A 26,183-nucleotide genomic window follows, 5' to 3' on the forward strand; every position below is an offset into this window, starting at 1 on the left:
TGAACTTTCTTCAGATCACCTACCAGTACGCTTCACTTTATATGGCTTAAAGCATGGTCTTCCGCCTATAAAGTGTCGCATTAATTGGGAAAACTATGCTTATCACCTTGAAGAAAACATATCTGCTACCACTAAAATAACTAATAACAGCGAGATTAATGATGCCACAGTCTATCTTAGCAGTAAAATCAACGAAGCCATCAACCACGCCAAATTTATTACAAAACAGACTAATTATACACTCCCACACAATATTAGAAAGAAAATTACAGAGAAAAATAGACTAAGAAAAATTTATCAACGTTCACACTCCACCCAAGACAAAAGAAGATTTAATGCTGCCAATCGAAACCTCAGAAAACTTATCCAAGAGTACAGAAACAATTGCTGGGATAACTTCATTGAAAGTCTTTCGCACACCGACCACTCTGTGTGGAAAGTTACTAAAGCTATCCGAAGCACTCCCTCCAATATTGGACCCATTCTTCATGATAATAATACCAAAATTTACGATCATAAGAAAATTGTCAACCTATTCGGTGATAACTATGAACAACAGTTTAATATAAATAATTTCCCACACCCGAATGATATCAATATTATCAATCACGTGACCGATTTCCTCTGCAAAGATCCTGAAAATCAAAACAACCCGACTTCTCCCAAAGAAATACAGAAAATTATAAAGAAACTTAATCCAAAGAAAGCATCTGGATATGACAATATCACTAATAAGGCCCTGCAATACCTCCCAAGGAAAGGCATCGTTTTATTACAAATATTTTTAACGCATGTTTAAGACTTAATACATTCCCAAAAAATTGGAAACACGCCATTCTAACTGTCATTAAAAAGCCTGGCAAAGCTGGAAATCTCACAAATAACTTTAGACCGATCAGTCTTCTGCCTGCGATTGCCAAACTTTTCGAAAGGCTTATCGAGTCTCGACTCACCACTTTTATTAATGAAAATAACATCATCAAAGACCATCAATTTGGATTTCGCCAGGGATTCTCAACGACTCAGCAGATCGCCCGAATCGTAGAATTCATAGGCGAAAATTTTAATAAAAAGGAAGTAGTTGCTGCTATTTTTATGGATGTAGAGAAAGCCTTCGATAAAGTTTGGCATCACGGTCTTATCATCAAGCTGATGAACTATAATTTCCCACCTGCCATCATCCATCTAATCGCTGATTTTTTAAAGAACAGAACTTTTCAAGTTAAGATTCAAGATAATTATTCTACCACAAGAAAAATTCACGCGGGTTTACCACAGGGGTCGGTAATTTCCCCGCTTCTCTATAATTTATATATTAATGATCTTCCTAATATTGAAAATATTCTCACTGCATGCTATGCCGATGACACGGCACTTTTATGTCACTCACTTAATCCATATCATGCAAGAAATAAACTACAGAATGCCATTAATTACATTTCACCCTGGTTTAAAGGATGGAAAATTAAAATTAACCCCGAAAAATCAAAAGTGATTTACTTTAAAAAAGGAAATATCCCTCAAGACTTAGAAGAAATTACAATGGACGGACAAATCGTGTCACGTGACCACCAAGTAAAATATCTAGGTGTTTATCTCGACCAGAAGTTAACTTTCAAATTTCATGTTAATTATATCAGAGTCAAAGCACAACGTGCCTTAATGAGCATATACCCTCTGATGTGCAAATATTCGAAGTTAAATATCAACGCTAAAAGAACACTTTATCTACAGGCAATCCGACCCATAATTCTATATGCCGCTCCGGCGTGGGCAGCTACTGCACGTTCAAACCGAGCAAGGCTTCAAAGTTTTCAGAGTAAAACTCTCAAATTCCTCTCGAACTCTCCATGGTTCGTTAGGAACACTGTCATCCATAATTCTTTAAAGATTTTACCATTAGATGCTGAATTACTAAAGATTACATTCAAATTCTACGAAAAATGTGATTCCTCCACTCACGAAGTTATTAAAAACATAGGGGAGTACGACTATCTAATCGAACAGCCGCATAAACGGCCCAGAACTATACATCATAATGTTAGATGGTAGTTCTTGTATATATTTTATTATTTTCAACTATTTAATCTAGATTTTGTTTCATCTTTATCATCCTTTTCATCTTACTAATGTACGATACTGTGTTAAATATACGATAATGTGTAAAAGATATGCCAAAATTTAGTTGCTATTATAGCTTATCCAACGAAGACTTCATCTGTGGCCGATATAAGTCGCCACCCCTGATCAACTTCTTCACTTCTGAAGACTTTGCACTTTTATTACAAGTGCACAGGACTTTTCCAGTTTATGGAATTTAACGAAATTTTACAGGTCCTTAGGGGATTGATAAACATGTAGTGGTAAAGGCCCTCGGGTCGAACACCACTTAACGAATGATGATCTCCGATCTCTGAATAACAAAAGACCCTACTTGTTGACATCAAGAAAAGAGAAATCATTTCCAAGCATATTTTTTAATTTCTAGCAATAGCCATAAATTTCTAAATTCAAAAAATCAATTAATTTCAGCGGAATATCTGCTATCGACTCCATTGTAAACATAGCATATGCGGATGTTGTTGTTCTTAAACACGTGACTACATTTTTCCTCTTCTTCTCATGCGGAATGTATCTCATTGTTTTGCATTCTGCTTGTAAAATACATTTAGCTATAATTTCAAACATTCTAGACGTCTATTTTCTTTTAATAATTTTCCCATTGTGTTTATTATATGTTTTTATATTACAATTTCATTTTTCGGAGCGACACCTCTAGTGCTATGTCAAAACCTTTATATTTTTTAAGGAAATTTGGATCATGTATTTTGAATTGTGTATCGTTCAAAGCTGAATGTAAGCTTACATACAGCTTTGGTATCGTCGTCCTATCGATACGGACGTAATGGCGCAAGATGTGTGTAAAATGGGGAACAGAAATAATATTTGTGTATCATCATTGTCGATGATGCATTACTACACACCTATCTAAATGTCATATTATTAAAGCAAAGGCTAAAAAAAAGTAACAGCTAATATCATTATTTAAAGACGGGTTAATTTGTTTAGAACCACTGGCTCTCCAAGCATTTTCCAGTTTATTCCGCCGGTGGAACAATATGGCTGCTGCCGGTAGGCCTAATGCGGTTGACAGGACCAGTGATCAGACGAGCCCAAATTCTGAAACAGCACCCGATTTCGAGCACGGACACGGACATTATTTTACGAAAAAAACGTTTCATAAACCTACGTACTGTCATCATTGTACAGATATGCTTTGGGGCTTAATGGGACAAGGCTACGTATGTGAAGGTTTGTAGTTTACTTTCGAATTTCACTTTAATGTGATATAAAAAGTTGTCTAACAAATTAAATTCAAGGAATAAATGCTTTTACATATCATTAAATAGTATGTATACATTTAGTGCATATATATATAATGTGCGTGTACATGGTAAATACGAACATTTTATGCATATGTAAAAAACATCACGGTGAAAGCTTGATTAAGTTTGTCATTTGCTTGTCATCGCGTATATTGAGTACACAATTTTTCAGTTCTCTCTCTCTTTTTTTTTTTTTCATTTGCTCAGAGCGCTTCTAATTTTGTATTATAAGAAGGCCTGGATTTCATCGATATTTGAATGTAACTGTTGGGATAATTTTTAAGTTTTAATAAAAGGTGCTAAATCCTGTGTATATAGAAAGGACATAATTTCGTGAATGGTTTTGTAATTAAAAGCCAGTTTACTTACAATGGCTCCAAAAGTGTTCGTACACTTATGATTTTCATTGAAATAGGGCTCTAGCCATTAATTAAAAGTAAACTTTCTGAATGAGATTTTAATAATAAAACCTATAATCTATTCGTAACAAAATTACATGAAATATTTTTAAAATATAGCGAAACTATTTTTAAGAAATTAATAATAAAAAAATGACAAACATTTTATATCACAAAAAGTCTTCATACACTGAAATATTTTTGGATAAAATCAAAATTAGAATTATCATTTGCCGCTTTTTTTAATTTTTGCATTGTGGTGGCATTTAAAAAATCGTTTGCTTTAATTTTTTATTGTTTACTTCATAATATTCCATTATTATTGAAAAATGGGTCGCAGTCGTAATTACAAACAGCATTCGAAAATTTATAATTTTTCACTATGGTAGTAGTAAATCAATTTGAAATATAGCTAAATGGTTTAATCCTAGTATCCGGTGCACACAGGATTTGGTTACTTTTGGCGACTTTTATGATGAGCAGTAAAAACGGGACATATACAATGAGTAGTAAATGAGTATTCAAAGAATATATAGTTATACATAGTATATACTAGTATGTATATAGTGTATAGTATACTATCACTAGTAAACGGGTATTCAAAGAATATATATAGTTATACATAGTATATACTATGTATATAGTGATAGTATCTAGTGTATAGTATACTATCACTATATATACATAGATGTTCTTTTGGTAATTTTTGGTGTTGGCGATAATTTTCAAAATCGCGCCAAGGCTGCACCGTATACTAGGATTTTACCTAGCTAAATTATTTAATTTATTCCATTCAACAGTGCAGTATGTGATAAAACCTTTTAAAAAAGAAAATCGGATTGAAAACAAGGTAAGAAAAGGTCGACCGTGAAAGTTATCTAAACGTGATGAGAGATTTATTATTAGAAAAATTTGTGAAAAATCCACGTTTGAGTGTTGTAAAAGTTTCTGCAGAATTTAATGCAAAGTTTTCTACTTCAGTTGCACCTGAAACTTCGACGATTTCTCAGAGAAGCTGCATTACATGGGCGTTCTGCCCGTAAAAAAAAAATTTTGTTAGTGACAAAAACAGAAAGCTCAAGCTTTCATTCGCATAATCAATGATAAATACACCCGAAATGTACTAGAATAATGTCCTATTTGCTGGTGAAAGCAGATTTAACATTTTTGGTTCCGATGGTCGAATAACTATGGAGAAGAAAAATGAGGAACTTCATTCTAAGAACTTGGTTGGAACAGTTAAACATGGCGGTGGGGGTGCATGGCAACACCAGGACTAAGTAATTTGGTATTTATTGATAGCATAAGGAATTATTCTCTTTATTTAAATATTTTAAGAGACAATTTAAAATAATCAGCCCAAAATTTGGGTATTGGAAAAAACTTTATGTTTAATCATGCTAACGATCGTAAGCATACGGCTCTCAATGTTCACCTGTGGTGTCTCTATAATTGTTCACAGGTTTTGAAAGTACCACCTCAGTCACCAGATTTAAACCCCATAGAACACGTTTGGAAATAACTGGAGGTTAGCGTATGAAAACACAACATAAAACGAAAAGCAAACTCAAAATAGTCATGATGGAAGAATGGATGAACATTGATACAGAAATTACAAAAAAACTAGTAAAATCTGTTCCCAGACGTTTAAAAGCTGTTGTGAATGCTAAAGGATATCCTACTAAATATTAATTTAATGAAAATATTTACTAATATGTCAAGATTTTTTTGAAGTGTACGAAGACTTTTGCGAGATAAAATGTTTGTCATTTTTTTGTATTAATTTCTTAAAAATAAAGTTTCGCTATATTTAAAAAATATTTCATGTAATTTTGTTACAAATAGATATAGATCTTTTTAAAATCTCATTCAGAAAGTTTACATTTAATTAATGGATGGAGCCTTATTTCAATGAAAATCATAAGTGTACGAACACTTTTGGGAGCCACTGTATGTGTTAAATTTCATCGGGGAAGGGGAATTTCTATATATGGAAAATACATAATCCAGCTCCATACGTCTGTTATACAGAAATACAGATAATTTTTATAAAATTTTAAGTGAATGAAATCGGGAAAAACAAATTGAGAAATAGTAAGAATTACAGAGTGTTAATTTCTGGCCTTAAATGTTAGTACTGAAGATAATTTAGCATATCTTATTTCCTTATTTGGGGCCCACCAGTGGCCAAGCAGTAAAATCGCTGAACACTGGTAGTTCGGTCCAAGGTTCGAATCCCGCGAACGGGCTGGCTGCATGGGCGTTTTCGTGGTTTTCCCATGTGTAACGTGTATACGAGACAGTTTCCCTTAGAAAGTCCTCCATCAAGGCATCCCTCCTCTTAGGCAGATAGCCCTAGTATGCTTTGCCATAATTAAATAAACCAAACCTATTTCCTTATCTGAAAGAATTCATTAGGAGTTTATGTTATGGTTTTAATGTTTCTGTGTTTTGAAATATCTGTTGTTACAAAACTATCTTCATCTGTTATTACAAGCATTTATCTGTTCTTTGATTGTCTAATTTCAAAGTTATGCTATTATCTTGCAGGTGTACATATATATAACTCATTAGGTTGGTTTATGTATGATTCATTTGACAAGATAATTAAAATATGATGTAAACCTGTAGTAACATATATAAAATAAGCACCTAGTTCTTGAAATAAGTAATTTTCAGTGTTGGTGTAGTACAGCTTTTTGTATATTTAGCTTGTTGCTGTTAGTAATTCATGTACAAGTAAAATTTTTCTTTGGGAATAAGCGTATATTGGCTGATTATAGTGCGAATGCAGACATTTGGCTTCATGACATATTTTTGTAACTAGAAATACCGGTTGATCTTTACAATATGGTAACTGGTAGTTTGGAGGCGATAAAGGTTACTACCTGGGACTTTGGTAATAATGTGAGCAGTACTCAGTTCCGATTACGCATTATTTTGTGTGAGGGAAATGAGAGATCATGGGATATTAATGGACGAATTACGGTTCTTGAATCGGAAAAGGGGGGAAATTGGGAAAAAATCTGGAAATTTTGTATTTGGTTTATTCTGTGTTGTGTGAAACAGTGTTCGTGAATTTTTGGATCCCATGGCCATAACTAAAGAAAAGTTTATCGGACATGTAATGAAGATTCTGAAGAAGATTAGGTAAGTTAGTATTTTTAATTATTTGAGGATATTTTTATGCATTGTTCTAAATGTAAGGTGGAAGTAAAGGAATTTGGTATTATTGGGAAAATTGTTATTAGCAATGATTTAGTTTAAAGTAATTAGGATTGTAAGGTAATTTTTATTAATTTAATGTATGTGCTCATTTATATTTTAAGTAGTGTTTTTGAATTTAATTATATTTTAATTATATGATAGTTATTTTGTGAATTTTATGTTTGTAGGAATTTGGTATACGTTATCAGGTAATTTCATATATGTTCTTTTTACCGGGTTTAAAGATTGAGAAAATTGTCGTGTATTTTCGTGAAATTTTTCTAATTTATGAGAAAAAAGCAGTGTACATGGATGTAGTGAAGAGTGTGCGCAATGCCATTTTTGTGCAATTCTGGGATATTTTTTTTAAGTAAAAATAAGTCGACGTGTACATGGTTTAGTGATATTTTAATTAAATGATAGTTATTTTGTGAATTTTATGTTTGTAGGAATTTGGTATAGGTTTAAGTTGAAGTAAACGTGCACGGAAATAATTTAAATATTTGATACTAAGTATTTGTAATGCTTGCGGTATGAATTCATTGGTGATGTGTATAATGTAATAGATGATTTAGAGGTAAAAGTTTTTGGATACTTTATTTATTTTATATGTGGAAATGTTCATATTTGGAAAGTGTAAATACTCTTTCGCGATCAGGTAATTTCATATATGTTCTTTTTACCGGGTTTAAAGATTGAGAAAATTGTCATGTATTTTCGTGAAATTTTTCTAATTTATGAGAAAAAAGCAGTGTACATGGATATAGTGAAGAGTGTGCGCAATGCCATTTTTGTGCAATTCTGGGATGTTTTTTTAAGTAAAAATAAGTCGGCGTGTACGTGGTTTATGTGTATGTGTTATTTTGAAAAACGCGTAAGGAGTATGGTATTGTGCACTTTTTCCCAATTTTGCAGTGAATATTTGTCATGATTAAGCAGTTTTGTTAGATAAAATTTCTAGCATAAGTGTAATTCGGCTAGTAGATTGTTGGAAGAAGTGTTCAGTAGATAAAAAGAAAAGAAACATGTCTTTACTTCGTGAAGACAAAATGGCGGCGGGAAAAAAAATAAAAATAGAGGGTTGCTGTAGGAGAGTTGGTCGCCAAATTTTCGCCAAAAAAACGCCAAGTTACCATAATGTAAAGATCAACCGAAATACCTAACGTTATGTACATAAAGCTGAATTATATCATGTGTTAACCATCTGTAAGGCATCTTGTCATTATCATCTGTTAATATTTAACCTAAAGCTTTTGATTATAATTTTTTAAAAACATTTCTTCGTGTAGTATAATTTGATGATAATTATTGTAATGGATATATGCATTGCATTACTGCATAGTAACTTGGGTTTAATATTAGAAAATAAAAGTATTTTAGAGCATATACAAATTAACCTCATCTTAGGCAAGTTTTATAGAAAAATATAAAAATTTTAAGAAATAAATTTTAATAACTGTAGAGAATTTTATATATATATCTTTAACAATTTAGGTGGGGGGACAAGCAGAATGTTTTACATTTCTTGCTGTCTGAAATGATACTGCATACATAGCAGCATCATTTAGTGTAAATAAGCAGAGATGATTTAATCCAGAATTGCATATTGTTTGCTCACAAAGTATGAATGCAGGAAACTAAAATGTGAAAACCTCAACCATTGGTTATATAAATGAGGGTCTTTGCCTAAGATTATCGAGGCATTACTGCGAAAGATATGACATGTGAAAAAATTTGTTTCATGTGCAAAGTGTCACTGCAGCATTTTATATAAGTTTTGCAAAAAATGTGAAAAATGTTGCATTAAAAAAAACCAACATACTTATTATTACATACATATTACTATCTAAATTTTTTGTCTACATTTCGAACTTTAAGCCTAAAATGTCTCCAAAAACACTGTTTTCGCACATGCAAAAACTACGTTTTGAACACACGATTTAAGCTAAAAATCCGAAACAAAAACAAAAAATTTAGATAGCAAAAACGTAAAGTTTCTAACCAAATATATTTGACAAGAATCCATGTACACAGCGACATGTTTTAACTTAAAAAAACATATACGAATGGCACACTGTAGGCAACAAATGAATCTACGAACTACGCACACCTCGCTTTAATAAATTAACATAACAACAATAAATTTCAAAGAATACCATGTACACAGCGTTCTGTTTCAACTTTAAAAAACATCTACGAATTGCACAATCTACACTAAAAACAAATCAAGAAAATAAACTAAAATAAATTTCAGACAATTCAAAAAACAACAATAAAAAAGGAAATTCATACAAAAAACAATGAATATAACATTCTACAAAATAAAAACAATAAAATGCACTTACCATAATGAAAGCTTCTTCTAAAAGCAGAAATATCTTTCCCCCTATCTTCTCAGATACAAAGCATACAAAGTCCTAAATACATTCGTTAATAAAATTCCGCCAGTCACACAATGTCTGTGAAGAAAACTTCCACGATTTTGCTATATCACATGCCTTCCTACGATTCAAAATTTCGAAAGTAACAATAAAAACTTCCTCCAACGTTAACTTGCTACACGAAAACCAAGATCCAAACCTTAAACTTCGCTGACATCCACATACTTTATTAGCAACAATTTTACTGCAAACCCACACAAGTCTATCAGAAACACCTTTTTTCATCCGAGTTCTCATATCAGCTCCGCGTTTCGAACACGTCAAACTCCGTTTTAAAAGTCCCGACTCCCACAGAAATTCCAAAAATACACTACGATCCCCATAAATACATCCGTGAACAAAAGACTCATTAACAACTCCAACATCGTACCTTTTCATACTAAATTTACTCTGCACACAATCTAAAATACGCGGCTGAAACCTTCCCACCACGTCTTTCATCGCAACATAAAGGCCATTTCAAAAACACGTGTGACACGAACCAACTAGCGATTTAAACTACTCCCCAAAAGACTTTTCAACGTCGACATGGTTGCCATACAAACACGCAATCGCGCCAAAAACCAGCGCAAAACACATATCGCCACATTTGGTGAAATTAGGGCGTTTATCAGAGTTGTACCAAAAAAAAAAAAAAAAAAAAAGTAGTTTATGCTTGTGCAGGATAATTTAATACTTGTATACAAATATTTTAATAAAAATGTGTACAAGTTACTTAAATACATTAGTGTGATTAGTTATCAACAATTTTTTATGTATTTGGTTGAAAGTTAGGTATTGATATTCTTAAGACAGATTGCAAGTGTTGATCTATCAGTTTATTTCTTAATTTTGAATTATTTAGATTCATGAGAGAAAATATTTGTTCACATATATAAGTATTACCAAACATGGTAGCACATCTATTTGCTTTATGCAAAAATTCGGCAAATAGAGTTCTATAAAAGTCCAGAATTTCTAAATCACGGAATCTGAATTTGCACAAGTTAGAAGTTTGTAAATTGATAAGTTCTATTTGAACATCTTCTGGAGCTTACTACAACAGAAAATGAATCCCCGAACAGTTTAAATTTAACCTTATGCAACTCAGTCTGCCAATTGCTTTTGAAAAAAAAAAATAAGCCGCCTCTTTGTTTGATCTGAATAGTTCAGTTGTTTATCAGGAAAATTTTCTTTGAGTTTCTTCTGGTAAGAAAAATCGACAAAATTTTGACAGCCAAGCTGCTTTGAGAACTGCTGGAATTTTAGTTTGAAAGTAAATACTGCATTGGCTAGGTGATTGATGAATTGTTTTTTTCCCCATCAATTTTTTTGTTGTTTAGGTCATTCAGATGGACTGTCACATCAACTAAAAATGCTAAGTCACACTTGAAAGATGGTTTCTTTAACATCCTAGTTTGCTTCCCATTTTCTTCAAGGAATGGTATTATTTCATCAATCAAATTAGCAAACCTTTTCAAAGCCTGTCCATGGCTTAACCATCGTACTTCAGAGTAACATACGAGATCACCATGTGGTGCATCTGTGTGTTCCAGGATTTCCTTAAATTGCCTGTGGTTTAAACTTTGTGAGCGAATAAAATTGATTGTTTTGCTCACTACTTGCAGTAGGCGGTCAAATCCTAGTTTTTTGCACATGGCTGTTTATGGTGTATGATACAATGATACTCAAGCAAATCTTTTCTTCTATCATCCAAATGGTTTCTCTCTAGACTCACCATGCCATTCTGAATTCCAATCATGGCTGGAGCTCCATCAGTAGTGATACAGTCAAATATCGAAAATCCGCAACTCCTGAAATCCGCGTTGCCTCTCAAAATATAAAGATTCAGTTTATAGGTTCCGGAAACCGCAACATTGAGTATGAAATATCGAAGAAAAAATACTTAACATATAATGATGTCATAATTACCGAATAATAATGAGTCAAAATGGAAATATTAAATTATTGATATAAAAAAGTTAAAAAAATAAGATAAAATAAATAAGTTTTCCTGCCTCTAATCTGCATCAAGGTAAAAAAGCAGACTATTCACTCAACGCTTTGTTCAAGTTCATGATTCACGTTGTTGTATTTTCTGAACTTTGTTATTTCATTTCATGAGATTGTTTAGTGCTACCTTTTTTTTATCCGGATATTTTTTGGATAAATTAAGAATAGTTTAAATTTCAGCCCTTTTTAACACAATGACAGATAAGAAACACACTTGTGATTTTACTGCTTGCAATGTTGATAAATGTAAACACGTTGCATTTACAGTAACGCAAAAAGTGCAAATTTTGCAAAAGATGGAAGCAGGTGCTACTCCTCGATTTATAGCAGAATGGTATGGAATTGCGACACGATTGTGTATGATATATGGGAAAAATAAAGAAAAGCTGTTGAAATTTTACAGCAACAGTGATTCTAACACCGGAATCCGAAACCGGAAATCTTTGTATGAGGCGAAATTGGCAAACCTCAATGCTGCGTACATATAATACAATTAATAATAAAATCAATTTATATATATATATAATAATAATTTAATGCATATAATAAATTATTGCAATAATGTATATAATAATTTAATTAAATGTATCTAGTATGCCTTATTCATTTTGCACTTTTAGTCCGAATATTATGCTTTATCTTTTCTGTCCTGAAATCTGCAAGATCCTAAAATCCGCACAACCTCTGGTCCCAGGCTTTGTGGATTTCTGGAATTCTACTGCACTAACAAGTTTGTTAATAACAAAATTATGCGCAGATCACAAATTTAAAACTGAGGATAAAATATCAGTTCCAGTTGTTTGCCCCTTCATTGAACTCATTCCAGCGAGTTCTTCAGTTACTTCAAAATTTTTAGAAATTCCTCTGACAAGCAAAAGAAGCTGAGCTGTCGAAGTAATATCTGTTGACTCATCAGCTGCTAGAGAAAAGTACTTAAATTTGGCAGCAGCGTTCTGTTATTGTTCAGTAACATGATCAGATAAATTTTCAGTTCTTCTTTGAATTTTCTTTCAGCTGTGACTCACATTTTTTAATTTATGCGTAGCTTCAGGGCATACTTTCTCGGAAGCCAACAATATACATTGCTTTGCAAAATTGCCATCAGTAAATCGGCTGCCACCTTTAGCAATTAAGGCTGCAATTCCCAAACTAACTTCAGTTATCTAACTGTGAAGATGCCTTTGTAAATACATTCCTTTGAGCAACGGGAGAACAATTTTACATTTTCAATCATCTCCCTCAAGCTTTGAAAATGTTGAGTGTTTTGTGTCTTAGTGTAGCTTAATAATATGCACCTTGCAAACACTAATCGTAAAATTACATATTAAGCATGTAATTCTGTTATTTTGCGCCACAAAAAAGTATTTCGAAATCCAGGTGTGATGTTTCAAAAATTTCCTGTTATCATCCGCTGTCTTTTCTTTTTTCATCCATTCACCATGGCAAATATTAAAACCACATGGAACAAAAATTTGCAAAAATTCTACGTTGGTTCCACTTTGAAAATAATTTTAAGCAAAAAAAGTGAAATATTCAAAACATGAAACTTCTTGATGCTCTCGAAAAGAAAAATAAACACATGTGATACAACAATGTATAGTCACGAAGCTAGAAGTGCAACATTGCTTAGAAAATGAATGCACCGCTTCGGATCTAAGCAAATATTTTTCTCTTCCACTTTATTAGCGCATGCAACAAGCAAACACACTCGGGCTATGTCATACCACAGACTCTTTCTCAATCTTCTACAGGTGTAACTCCTACAGGCTAGGGGCAATTTTTGTGTTCAGGCAGTAGATGCGTGCTTTGGTTGATGCCGGGAACTTGGCTCAGTGCCAAATCTTACTTTTAGGGTACAGAGTAGAATGAGTATTGAAGGGGGGAGTGGTAAAATGTTTTTTGCTCGCAACCCCTTCTAGAGACAACTGATGTGTCAAATCTCAACAAAAGTATGAAAAGGTCTCGGCGTGCCACAATATGTGCATTCCTAGTTTGAATAATATAAAATTATTGAGTGGAGTCTGCGAAATATTGGAGTTATTTGCTTGACCTCTTGATTGAGAGGTTGGTGTAGCCACTCCTATTGAATTTAGCATTTCCTGTTTGTTATTATTTAATTGTCTGTTTTGTAATTTTGTTTAATGCATGAATCTGGCAACCGGTTTTGTTTTGGAATGTTGTGATCGGAAAATTCTTGTTCTAAGTAAGCAGCTGTCAAGTGACGTTACTGAAATATTGAATGTTTTTCATCATTAAGATGTTTGGATCATTAGATCATATACTAAACTCTACATGTAAAAAGTCGTGTTAATCTGTATGTGTTTGTTAAGTGAAATAAACTGGATATTAAACAAAGTTGGATTTCGAATCAAAAGAATCGGCAAACTACAACCCGTGGGCCAAATCTGGCCAACCGCTTGTTTTTATTCTTGCATGTGGGATGATAGTGTTATTAACATGAAAAATAAAATCAAATAACGCTATTATGCAAAGGCCGATAGTTCAATTGAAAAGTTGCGATTAATGACTGCGAGTGGTGCTACTGCTGTATTCTCTTATTTGTCATTTTTAAAAGCACTCCCAATAAGCGAATGTTTGTGTGTGCCGTGCAAGCATGTTGACAGTTTTGCTATAGCAGTGCGCATGGTATCATCTGTCAAGGTATGCTGTGATATTTTGTTCATTCCAATGTCACTCTTAAAATCAAATAAGAAGAGAAAAGTAGACCTCGACTAGAGTGCCAATTACGCTCATTTCCATAAATTAAGAATAATTCAGAATCGTACAGAAATATCTTAAGTAAAAATTTAGCCTGTAGAATTATTGCACATATCTTAAGAATAATATGCAAATTACAGGAAGCCATTAGATGACGCCGATAGTACATCACAATGAGGAGAGTGTAAGAAAAGTCTATATAAGAAATGGTAGAAAAGAAGTAAAATTGTTCACAAGCGTTTTGTAAGCTGCTTAAGCGAATAGTTATGATGTGCAGGATGCATGTGAATGATTTTCAGACTTGCCAACTCTCCCGATTTTCGACCGCTCTCCCGCCAACCCGATTTACAATATATTTCTCCCGACTTTTTCTTATTCTTAAAATTTCTCACGATTTTTATGGAACTTGGCTTAATACTTTGTTATAATAACAAAAAAAGTGATTTTGGACGTCCGAAGCAAATGAATTTTCTCTAGATTATATCTAAAACAAAACCTTGCGAATTAAATAAATTCTGCTTTGTGAGTGAGAGCATATACGTATCCAGAAACGTCCTTCTCCAGTTCTCCAATGGGCATTGTGCTCCACTGCGTGTCATCTGGCATATATTAGCCAATGAGGACAAAACAAGCTGTTATTTGGATGTTCTTTAGTTATTTTGGTCATTTTGTCCTGAGTTGTGTGAGTACACGTGCCTTTGGGAAACAGTTTTAGAAATTATCATCTTTTGTTATGTCTGGGAGAAAGGTGAAATACTCGTTTACGTTTCAAAAATCTTACACAGTTGACTTTCCTTCCATTATTTCCTCAAGGAAATGTAATAAATTTGCAATGTGTACCGCCTGTCGTTGCGATTTTTCGATTTCGCATGGTGGAAGGGCGGATGGTCTCAAACATGTGCGTACACAAAAACACAAGGGCAACATGAGTTGTTTTGAAAAAAAAAAAAAAAAAAAAAAAAAAAAAACGAAAAATTAGATTTTTTTTCGGAAACAAAAAACCAAAAAGTTATTAATGCAGAATGTCTGTTCTCTGCCTTTTTACTGGAGCACAACCTGCCACTGAATGCATCGGATCACGCTGCAGCTTTATTTAGAAAAATGTTTACCGATAATGAAATCGCTAAGAAATACTTAAGTGCAAGAACCAAAAGAGGTGCAATTGTTAAAGAAATGGATTTGAAAAATAAATCTTCAGTTATTGATCGCATTAAAACAACTCCGTTCTGCCTCTCTACGGATGGAAGCAATAATACCGATTCAAAACTGTATCCAATTGTTGTTTCTTTTTTTAATCCAGAGTCTTCAGAAATTGAGTGCAGTTTACTTTCTGTCCCCACTTTGGAAGGACATTTGACAGGCTTTAATATAGCACAGCTAATTATTAAAACTTTAAAAGAAAATGCAGTCCCTCTGGATAATTGCTTAGCACTAGGTGCCGATAATGCACCAGTATTGGTAGGCTTGAAGACTGGTGTTGCAGGCATCTTCAGAAAGAAAAATTCAGATTTGCAGATTATGAGGTGCACCTGTCACCTCTTAAATTTAGCAGCTGAAAAAGGAGTAGCTTCTTTACCAATAAATGTGGATGAACACATTGTTGATATTTATTATAATCTTGAAAGGAGTTCTAAAAAGGAGAAAAAATTGAGACAGGTCCAACAGCTGCATAATAGCAGTTTACAATTAGAAAACTTGGATGAAGTTATAAAATCAGCTATGATTGACACCCATTGGAGGTTAATTGGAAAACTGAAAGATGCTGATGGAATTTTAAAATATAGAGAACTGTCTAGAATTATGTTGGCCATCTTGACAGTTCCCCATAGTAATGCAGAGTGTGAGAGGATTTTCAGTGTTGTTGCGAAAACGAGGACTAAATTTAGATCTAATATTAGTGATGACACATTAGAAAACTTTTATTAGTGAAAGCAGGCCTACGTGGCAATTGCTATGAACAAAATTATGAAGTTTCTTTCTTAAAGAAAGCAAAATCTGCCACTGTTTATACCATTTGTACAAAAACTGATTAAAGGTTTGTTTTCTTAAACGATGCAAGTAATAAAAATGTTTTTTATGTGTAAGGTATTTTTGTGTTGCTTGCATTTAAGAATTTGTTACTATTTAAAGTTAATTCATTATTGAAAACTATATTTTCCTCATTTAAAAAGTCTTTTTAACATTGTGAAAAATCTCCCGATTTCTTAAAAAAATCTCCTGATTTTTAAGTGTCATAGGTTGGCAAGTATGGATTTTTTACGTGGTAAAATTATCGGCTGCCTGGAATGTGGGCATACTCAAGTGGAAGTATTCGAGAAACTTGGACTAGCCCAAAGTTTTCATCTCTAGGCTTTGGCAATGATTGAAATGTGAGTAGATGTACAGCTTGCCTCTGATTACAGCATCCAATGACAGCCGGTATTTGGCAGTAACTGCCAAAAGAAGCAGACAGAGCATAGCATCAGACCTGTCTCGTCAGCTAACTGGTATGACAGTTTTAAGGCAAATAGTGTACAGACATTTGGGACAGATATGCTCGGAGACCTCTCAGATGTGTTCCACTCCTGGCGACTTATTGTCAGCAGCGGTTTGCCTGGAGTAGAGAACATGTGATGTCGATATTGTCATAATGGTCTCATGTGATGTTTTCCGACGAGTCCAGATTTAGCTGGCAGTCTAATTCACGTTGGACTTTCATATGGAGAACTGCAGGTACCCGTTACCACCAAAACAATATTATTTAATGACACTGTTACGGTGGTGCAAGATTGCTCACTTGGGATAGATTTATTCTGGACTCCAGAATAGATCTGCATGTTCAGACTGGAACCATGACAGGCCAGATTTATTGGACACGATTCTGAAACAACATGTACATTTGCTTAGGGGTGCCATGGGCACAGAATTTGTGTTAATGGATGATATTGCCCATCTTCACCATGCAAACATTGTAAAGGAATGCCTTCAATCTGAGAATATCACCCATATGAAACGGCCAGCATTCTCACCTGACTTGGATCCGATAAAGCATGTGTGGGACATGCTTGGTTGACGATTTGTAGCCAGTCAAGCATCTCCTACATGTGTACTGAAACTGCAGAGAGCATTGCCTACTGACTGGAGTAATCTTCCTCAAAATCAGCTCTATAATTTGATACTCAACATGTCTTGGCTTTGTATGGACTGTATATCATAGTTTGGGAGACGTATAATTTATTAACCATCATACCAACCATGTAATGCTGAGTTTTTGTAAGGAAAATATTTTTTGTAATTGCTCGTGGAAGCAAAAATCATAAATAGTTTAAAATAGCAAAAATCATAAATAATTCATAAAATAGTTTTTATGAATGGTATCATACATACACCATCTTTTTTGTTTTTTATCTTTTGTTTAATAATGGGCTTTATAAATAAGTCACGTTTGTTTTATTTCTGAACCTTTATTTGCCAGAACTGGCATTATCCTTAATTTATGAATGTGAGTATATTTTGTCATAGAACTAAATGACACCATGCAATGACACAATTAGCTGTGAAAAGGGTGCAATATACGTCATCTTTACCACACTGAGCATCTGACAAGGTATTCATACTTCAGAGAAATTGAACAATCATTAAAATTTTAATGTTGGAAACAAAATGAGTCATCACAATGCAATTTATTCATAAAAATAAAATTTTTAGTCCAAAGGGGCTTTGTCCCTGAAGGATTATTGTTTTCGTTTTGCGATTTTGCATTGAAAACTTTAAAAGGCTGTGTTACTCTTCAAATCATTGCCACCAAATACTATCGCCCTGTATAATATTTGAAGAAATTAAATAATAAAGGATCTGCATAAATGTAGGTATGTTTCTCGCTTTGTGATAAAACAAAGGTACCTAGAGCCATCCAATTTTGAATAACGTAATCCTACTGCAAATATGGGCATCTGAAAGCCCAGATTTGAAATTTGGAATTTGTTTTATTGTTGATTTCCTATTTTGTAAAACTTTTAATGAATTTTTTATTAACAAACTCAGCGATTTAAAAGCGAGCAGTGGCAACACTCTGTGGGGGGGGGGAACTTTTTATCTTTAGCACGTGGAACTGTGTATTGGAAATTTTGAAGATATCATTTTAAAATTATTTTGGAACATTGCTGTTGAGCTGAATTTTATGGTTTAAGTGCAATGAACATGATATTTAATAAATAAAGGTAACACACAAAATGTTTAAAAAATGCCCCATTTGGACGTAATTTAAAATCTGAAACCTTTCAGATTTTTTTATAATAAAATAATTTTCTACTTAATAAATTCCACTAACTGTATAATTTCCAAAAATTTTCCACTGAGCTAAGATTTGAAAGATAGCAGCGATTTTTCAGAAATAGCAGGGCACTAAGAATTCCATAAAACAGCAACTACTTAAATGAATCAAAAATGCAAGAAGCATCCATAATGAAACACACCTTCCCCCCCTCTGTTCTCTCTATGTATGCAGCGATCTGTTTTAGCTTCAGTAAACATCAAAGAATTGCAAAAACTCGCCATCTTCGGCAGCTTTCCATTGTGCATAGTGTTAGTTCTCCACAGCGATCTGTTGTAACTTAAAAAATTCAGTGATTTGCACAAATTTTGATCTGTAAAAATTCGATCATTTAGGAAATACAACTTCATGTGATGTAAATTTTTGCATTCTTTACTTTAGGCAAAACATTATATTTCTGAAGAAATTGAATACTTTCTTTTCTATCAGCCGGCAGACTTCATAGTCATATCCCAATTCCCTATAAGGAAAAAAATGTACTTAATGCTACAAAAACACTAATGTTGTTTGAATTTGAAGATGGACTTCAGTGGAAATCGCCGCTCGTGTACTGTGCATGTGTACATGCATGGGTTGCCACATAAAATACATTTTGGTGACCTCTCAAATTTCTTGTTTTGACAATGCAAGCATTTGCATGGCATTGATAAGTAAAATTCATGAGGAGCATTGCGGAAAGGCCATTGAAATCTAAATTATAATGCTAACTGGAAACAAAATTTTATATAATATACAAATATGTCAGAAAGTGTATATGCTATATTTTAAGAATTAAATAATCAATTTAGGGCAGAGGTAAAGGAGATTGTAAAGAAAGAGAAATGTCATAAAAACTTGAAGATAATCCACCACTTGCTGTTCTGTTGAAAACAGGTCGCAAATTTTAATTTTTTTTAATGGAAGAGAAGAAATGCAGTAATAACAGTGAATTTATATATTTATTCATAAAAAAACAATAGGGGCGAGTAAACTGCAGATGTTTTATGATATCAGGTGTATCCATAATCGGTACTAAATCATGCTTCTTGGTGACAGTTTCACTGCAGTGGGATAATACATAAATACTGATAATCTTTTGAAGACTTAATGTTGGTTTTAGATTAGGTAAATTTTGTGTAAAGGGTATGGAATTTCTTCATTGCTGCTCCCCAGAACCTAAGATGCATGAGGGAAAACAGTATATGTTTAGAAAGCCTCCTGTGTCTTTTCTGATACTGTCCTTTTTCATTTGTGAAAGCCGCTATAGGCAAGCAGGATAGTTTCTGGAGACCCACTCATAGTTATCCTTGAGGTGCAATATCCTGTAATGACTTCTACATCATATGATTAGCCAAATGCTATAATTGAGCCTCATCTACTTTCTAAGCAATTTCACAGCAGTAGAAATGTTGATATCTATTAGTGCTGAAAGATAAAACCTAAATGTCAAGGAATTTCTAACTCAGGTACCGGAAGTTTTTGTTCCTTTAAGTACTGTGGCCACAGGAACTATTGTTATGGTTATCAGCATGACTCTGAGCAAAAGTGCAGTGATCCGGTGTAAGAATGCTTTAGAATCTGAAAATAAGCACACAGATGTCTTGTTAGGACAAAGAACAAATAGTCAGTAGCCCCATTTTTAGTCATGGCAGTGTGATGGTATGGGCTGGATTCTCTTAAGATATATTGATTTACATGATAGTAGATACATGATTTTTGAAAGGTGTCAGTATCATGTACTTAAGCCTGTCATGTGAATTCATTATGGCAGTGTGTTTACATTTTCATTTGATGGATAGTAATGCCCTTTGAAATAGAGCAGGGTCAGTGGGTAAGTACTTTGAGAATGAAGATTTGAGTGCTCATGACTGTGGCCAGCTTATTTTTTTACCTCAGTGTGACTGAAAATCTTTGAGATGTCCATCAAAGGTTTGTATCTGCCAGTCAGCCTCTATTATTCTCCAAGAGCTAGAAAGTACCGTTTTGTAGAAATGGCAGTTATGTCCTCTGCTCTGCCAGATCACCTGACTGAAGGGAAGAACTATCCACAGGAAGCTTGTGTTCAGTACAAACCTTAATATGAGGGAACGTGTCTTGTTAATATTTGCTTATACAGAATGTTAATATTTGCTGATGTTAAAAGTGTTTTCTGAATATATGGAGTGTAAAAGAAGGGCTTATGCATCATAACATGTTCTCTTGTAATTATACTCATGAATAAACTAATAACTTTCTTGAAAAATGGAAATCAATCAGAACATAACTTTTTCCATTATACTGAAATCACTGCCAAATGCTTAACTCTTAGACAGCTTTGTCATAACTTAATCATTTTAAAATTAATTTGTAAAAATAAAACTGTTGAGAAAGCATTTAGTTATTTAATTTAGGAGAGATGTCTTCATAGATGGTATTTTAAGTGATTTTCAATTTATTACTTATGGCAAAAAACCACAGAAACTCCATGCAACCAGCCTACCCAGCCATCTGGAATAAAACCTGGGATGCGACCAGTGTTCTGCAGCCTTATGTACTGGGTATTAGGTATCCATGCATTAAAATATTTTTGAAGATATGATAATATATAATCATATGTATAATGATTTAATTCAAAGAATCGTATTAGAATTCCCATCATATTTTAGCTTAGTATGCTACAATTTTGTTAATAAATTTTCTACATAGAAATTATACCTTTGCAAGCAACTAATGTGATTTAATTTAACATAGTCACTTGTTACATTTGCAGAGTTACTTATACTTTAGATGAAAAAATATTACATATCAAATGAAATAAATGAAAATGATGACAATGGATATATTGGTATTTTTCATTTTTCAGTGTAAGTTTTGCAGTATGCTTATTGAAACATTTATTCAGATCAAATTTCTTAAAAATAGTCCATATAGCATATAAGGGGTGTAACAAATATATAAATGAATAAAGCTGTTCTAAATATTTAAAGAAAATAATTTTGTGTGGTTTAAGGGTAAGCATATAAAGAAGTTTGATAAAAAATCAGTAATAACATTTATCGCTGACTACAGTTTTGTGAGGAATAAATTTTTGCCTATTTGTGGTAATTGAACTCTTACATCTTTGTATTATCTGCTGTTTGCATTTTGCGTTCATATTAAATAACATTTTTTTTTTTGTAATTGTGCAAAAATCAAAGGAATTTAATCTAAAATATATTCCTCACCTTAACATTTTTTGTATAATATATATTCAAATCTCAAATCCTGTTTTGCAAAGCAACTTTCATTATGATCCATTTTTATTGTACCAATTTTTTATGGTAATGAATGCATTACAGTCAAGCTTCGCTGTAGCAAATCCAGTTTATGTAGAATACCCGGATATAGCAAACTAACATTTTGGTCCTGTCCAATTTCCTATAGATTAAAATGTTATTTTGTACGGCTATAAAAAAACTTCCGGATGTGTAAATGTTGAGTATAGCAAACTTTGTGGATACTTTGGACTGAAAACTTTTGTATTTTTCAAATTTTTTATAAGAATTTCTTCAAATTTCTACTGAAAATTATTAACCCATAAATTTATCGTGTTTAGGTTATTAGAATGGTGAAAAACACCTTTAGATGACTGTTCTTGTATTTTTATCTCTTCCTTTCTTTGTGTTTTGAAAAACAGCTGTATGAGGCAGTTCTTGGAAAACCAGGATGTGCAATATACCTTAAGCGATCCTTTTGTCATGCATTGAGCCAAAGAACAGTTGATCCAATGAGACGAAGAGTTTGAATTGATTCTTTGATTCGGTTCAAGTTTTTTGATTGAGTTGTCAGACAGTACTCTGTTCAAGGCTGATTCTTATTCTTAATTATAAATATGTATTTTAGATCGAAATAAGTAGCTGGAGGGATGGGTCTAACCAATGACTTTTATGCCAGTAAGTTTTTGTATAAAATTATTAACGTAAGTGGTGAAACTGAAAAACAAAACAAAATTTAGTATTTGCACATAATAATTCCAGTAAACTTTTAATATTTTTTAATTAAAATTTTTTTCTTTTCTTTTCTTTTAAGTTATTGTTACCTTTTGGGAAATGTAACACCGCTAATCACTGTTTGATTGTGCTTCATCAGTACATTTTTATTCTTATTTTCCAAGATGATCCATTTGTTTCCTATCAGATCTGATATATAGCGAACCAAAATTTCGGTCCCTTGAATTTCAATATTGCAGGTTTTGATTTAAATGGAATGATATAGCTTTCTGAGAAGCAGTTTTAACTATTGAATATAATTATAAAAGGAGAAAAAATATTAAGTACAACATTTTAAAATGCTATCAATGTAATGTGCCCTGCAAGTAAACAGAAGTGTCATATCCTCTTGAACTGTAAAGTTCCTAAAGCCATATTTCTTGTATGAAAGAAGAGCTTTTCCTTGTATTTCTTCCTTGTTGACCTTAAGTAGTTTTCCTGCATCTAAATAGTTTTGCATCTTCTTCTGTATTAAGTTTAGAAAGTTCTGATTTGAAGCAGATGTAGGAGGGCAGCTATGTAAATTTATGAAGTCATAGAAGTTTGTATATAGTATTTTTATTTTTGATTTCTTCACATTAACTAGGTTTCACCATATTTTTGCTAGAATTTTTTTTTCGGTACCTTTTGCAGACTTTGCCAACTCTCCCGATTTAGGCGGGAGACTCCCGATTTTCGACCGCTCTCCCGCCAACCCGATTTACAATATATTTCTCCCGACTTTTTCTTATTCTTAAAATTACTCACGATTTTTATGGAACTTGGCTTAATACTTTGTTATATGAACAAAAAAGTGATTTTGGACGTCCGAAGCAAATGAATTTCGTCTAGACTATATCTAAAACAAAACCTTGCGAATTAGATAACTTCTGTATTGTGAGTGAGAGCATATATGTATCCAGAAACGTCCTTCTCCAGTTCTCCAATGGGCATCGTGCTCCACTGCATGTCATCTGGCATATATTAGCCAATGAGGACAAAACAAGCTGTTATTTGGATGTTCTTTAGTTATTTCGGTCATTTTGTCCTGAGTTGTGTGAGTACACGTGCCTTCGGGAAATAGTTTTAGAAATTATCATCTTTTATTATGTCTGCGAGAAAGGTGAAATACTCCTGTACGTTTCAAAAATCGTACACAGTTGACTTTCCTTCCATTATTTCCTCAAGAAAATGTAACAAATTTGCGACGTGTACCGCCTGTCGTTACGATTTTTCGATTTCGCATGGTGGAAGGGCGGATGTTCTGAAACATGTGCTTACACAAAAACACAAGGGCAACATGACTTAAAAAAAAAAAAAAAAAACGAAAAATTAGATTTTTTTTCGGAAACAAAAAACCAAAAAGTTATTAATGCAGAATGTCTGTTCTCTGCCTTTTTACTGGAGCACAACCTGCCACTGAATGCATTGGATCACGCTGCAGCTTTATTTAGAAAAATGTTTACCGATAATGAAATCGCTAAGAAATACTTAAGTGCAAGAACCAAAAGAGGTGCAATTGTTAAAGAAATGGATTTGAAAAATAAATCTTCAGTTATTGATTGCATTAAAACAGCTCCGTTCTGCCTCTCAACGGATGGAAGCAATAATACCGATTCAAAACTGTATCCAATTGTTGTTTCTTTTTTTAATCCAGAGTCTTCAGAAATTGAGTGCAGTTTACTTTCTGTCCCCACTTTGGAAGGACATTTGACAGGCTTTAATATAGCACAGCTAATTATTAAAACTTTAAAAGAAAATGCAGTCCCTCTGGATAATTGCTTAGCACTAGGTGCCGATAATGCACCAGTATTGGTAGGCTTGAAGACTGGTGTTGCAGGCATCTTCAGAAAGAAAAATTCAGATTTGCAGATTATGAGGTGCACCTGTCACCTCTTAAATTTAGCAGCTGAAAAAGGAGTAGCTTCTTTACCAATAAATGTGGATGAACACATTGTTGATATTTATTATAATCTTGAAAGGAGTTCTAAAAAGGAGAAAAAATTGAGACAGGTCCAACAGCTGCATAATAGCAGTTTACAATTAGAAAACTTGGATGAAGTTATAAAATCAGCTATGATTGACACCCATTGGAGGTTAATTGGAAAACTGAAAGATGCTGATGGAATTTTAAAATATAGAGAACTGTCTAGAATTATGTTGGCCATCTTGACAGTTCCCCATAGTAATGCAGAGTGTGAGAGGATTTTCAGTGTTGTTGCGAAAACGAGGACTAAATTTAGATCTAATATTAGTGATGACACATTAGAAAACTTTTATTAGTGAAAGCAGGCCTACGTGGCAATTGCTATGAACAAAATTATGAAGTTTCTTTCTTAAAGAAAGCAAAATCTGCCACTGTTTATACCATTTGTACAAAAACTGATTAAAGGTTTGTTTTCTTAAACGATGCAAGTAATAAAAATGTTTTCTATGTGTATGGTATTTTTGTGTTGCTTGCATTTAAGAATTAGTTACTATTTAAAGTTAATTCATTATTAAAAACTATATTTTCCTCATTTAAAAAGTCTTTATAACATTGTGAAAAATCTCCTGATTTCTTAAAAACATCTCCTGATTTTTGAGTGTCATAGGTTGGCAAGTATGCTTTTGGAATATATAACTGTGGGAAAAGTCTATATCTTCTTGTCTTTGGTTTAAGTATGGTGAAAAGTCAAGTTACTTCACATGACTTTTCCTGCTTTTTCCTTACTGAGTAATTAACCATATTTTAACTTTGGACCAACCATGCTCGCTAAAAAAATAATAGACCATATTAGTTAAGTATGTGTTGGTTGACTATGTATTGGTTGAACCTTCTCTTTAATGTTCTTAAGTATTATCCACAAGTGCTTCTTCAAAACTACTCTGCTGCTTTTGACAGAATAGTACAGTCAAAAGTCGTTAATCCGGACTCGTCGGGACTTCGGCGATTCCGGATTATCGATTTTTCCGGATTACAGATCATCAGTTTAAATCTGGTAAGATGCCATGCAGAAATTATAAAATTAAAAATATGAAACCGTAATTTATGAAATAAAGAACAATTATGATCTAAAGGGTATCAAAATTTACAAAAAAAAGCTTAATATTTATTTGTTGACTTTATTAAACATTTCTATCAATGTAAGTTGTTTAAGTTGCTTCGTTTTTAACTAGATAATACTTTTTCTCTAATTCTATAAACAGACATCATTTCTTGTTCAGTTACAAAGTTCCGCTGTTCAAGTTCTATAATTGCTGTGTCGAGAATACCGACTTTTTGTTTTCAATAACCTCTGTGTCACTTTCTTCGCTATCGGAAGCGAATTATAATGACGAGGAATTTGATTTAAATCATATCAAAGACGAAGTACATCGAGATGAAATACTACATTTAGTAAGGAATTATAAACCAAATAAAATAAAAACATCTGCCCTGAAGATAAGGATAGTGTGGACAGATCAACATCCAATTCATTGCGCGCCGCGGCGTTCTTCCCCGCCGCAGAGCAGCGTGAAATTGATAAACAGATTTCGGAATGGTTAGATAAACAAAGGATATGCCTTTATCCATTTCTTGCAGCAATTCCGCTTTTTGTTTAATGGACTTCGAAACATACTTTACAATATTAGTAAATATATATCAGAAATTCTATTTGACATAATTGAAAGTTCAAGCTTACTTTTATAAAATTGCTCTAACAGTCTGCAAAAATTAATAAGCCAGATCCAATTCGAAGATTAAAGAACAACGCAATCTGCAACATTAACTGAATTAGATA

The 26,183-nt window shown here is 33.1% G+C and overlaps 1 protein-coding gene across 1 annotated transcript in view; it reads left to right on the forward strand.

Moving 5' to 3' along the window:
- The first annotated feature begins 2,876 nt into the window (after positions 1 to 2,876).
- LOC118193352 (diacylglycerol kinase theta-like) overlaps positions 2,877 to 26,183 on the forward strand; it is a 238,058-nt gene continuing 214,751 nt past the window's right edge. The window contains exon 1 of the mRNA XM_035364432.2: positions 2,877 to 3,312. Within this exon, the coding sequence (XP_035220323.1) occupies positions 3,120 to 3,312 (193 nt within the window). The 5' untranslated portion in view covers positions 2,877 to 3,119. The remainder of the gene's footprint in view (positions 3,313 to 26,183) is intronic.

The sequence above is a fragment of the Stegodyphus dumicola genome, chromosome X1 (genome assembly GCF_044657685.1).
Source record: "Stegodyphus dumicola isolate Sdum_Otavi_A_Nest chromosome X1, ASM4465768v1".
In the NCBI taxonomy this organism is placed as follows: Eukaryota; Metazoa; Arthropoda; class Arachnida; order Araneae; family Eresidae; genus Stegodyphus; species Stegodyphus dumicola.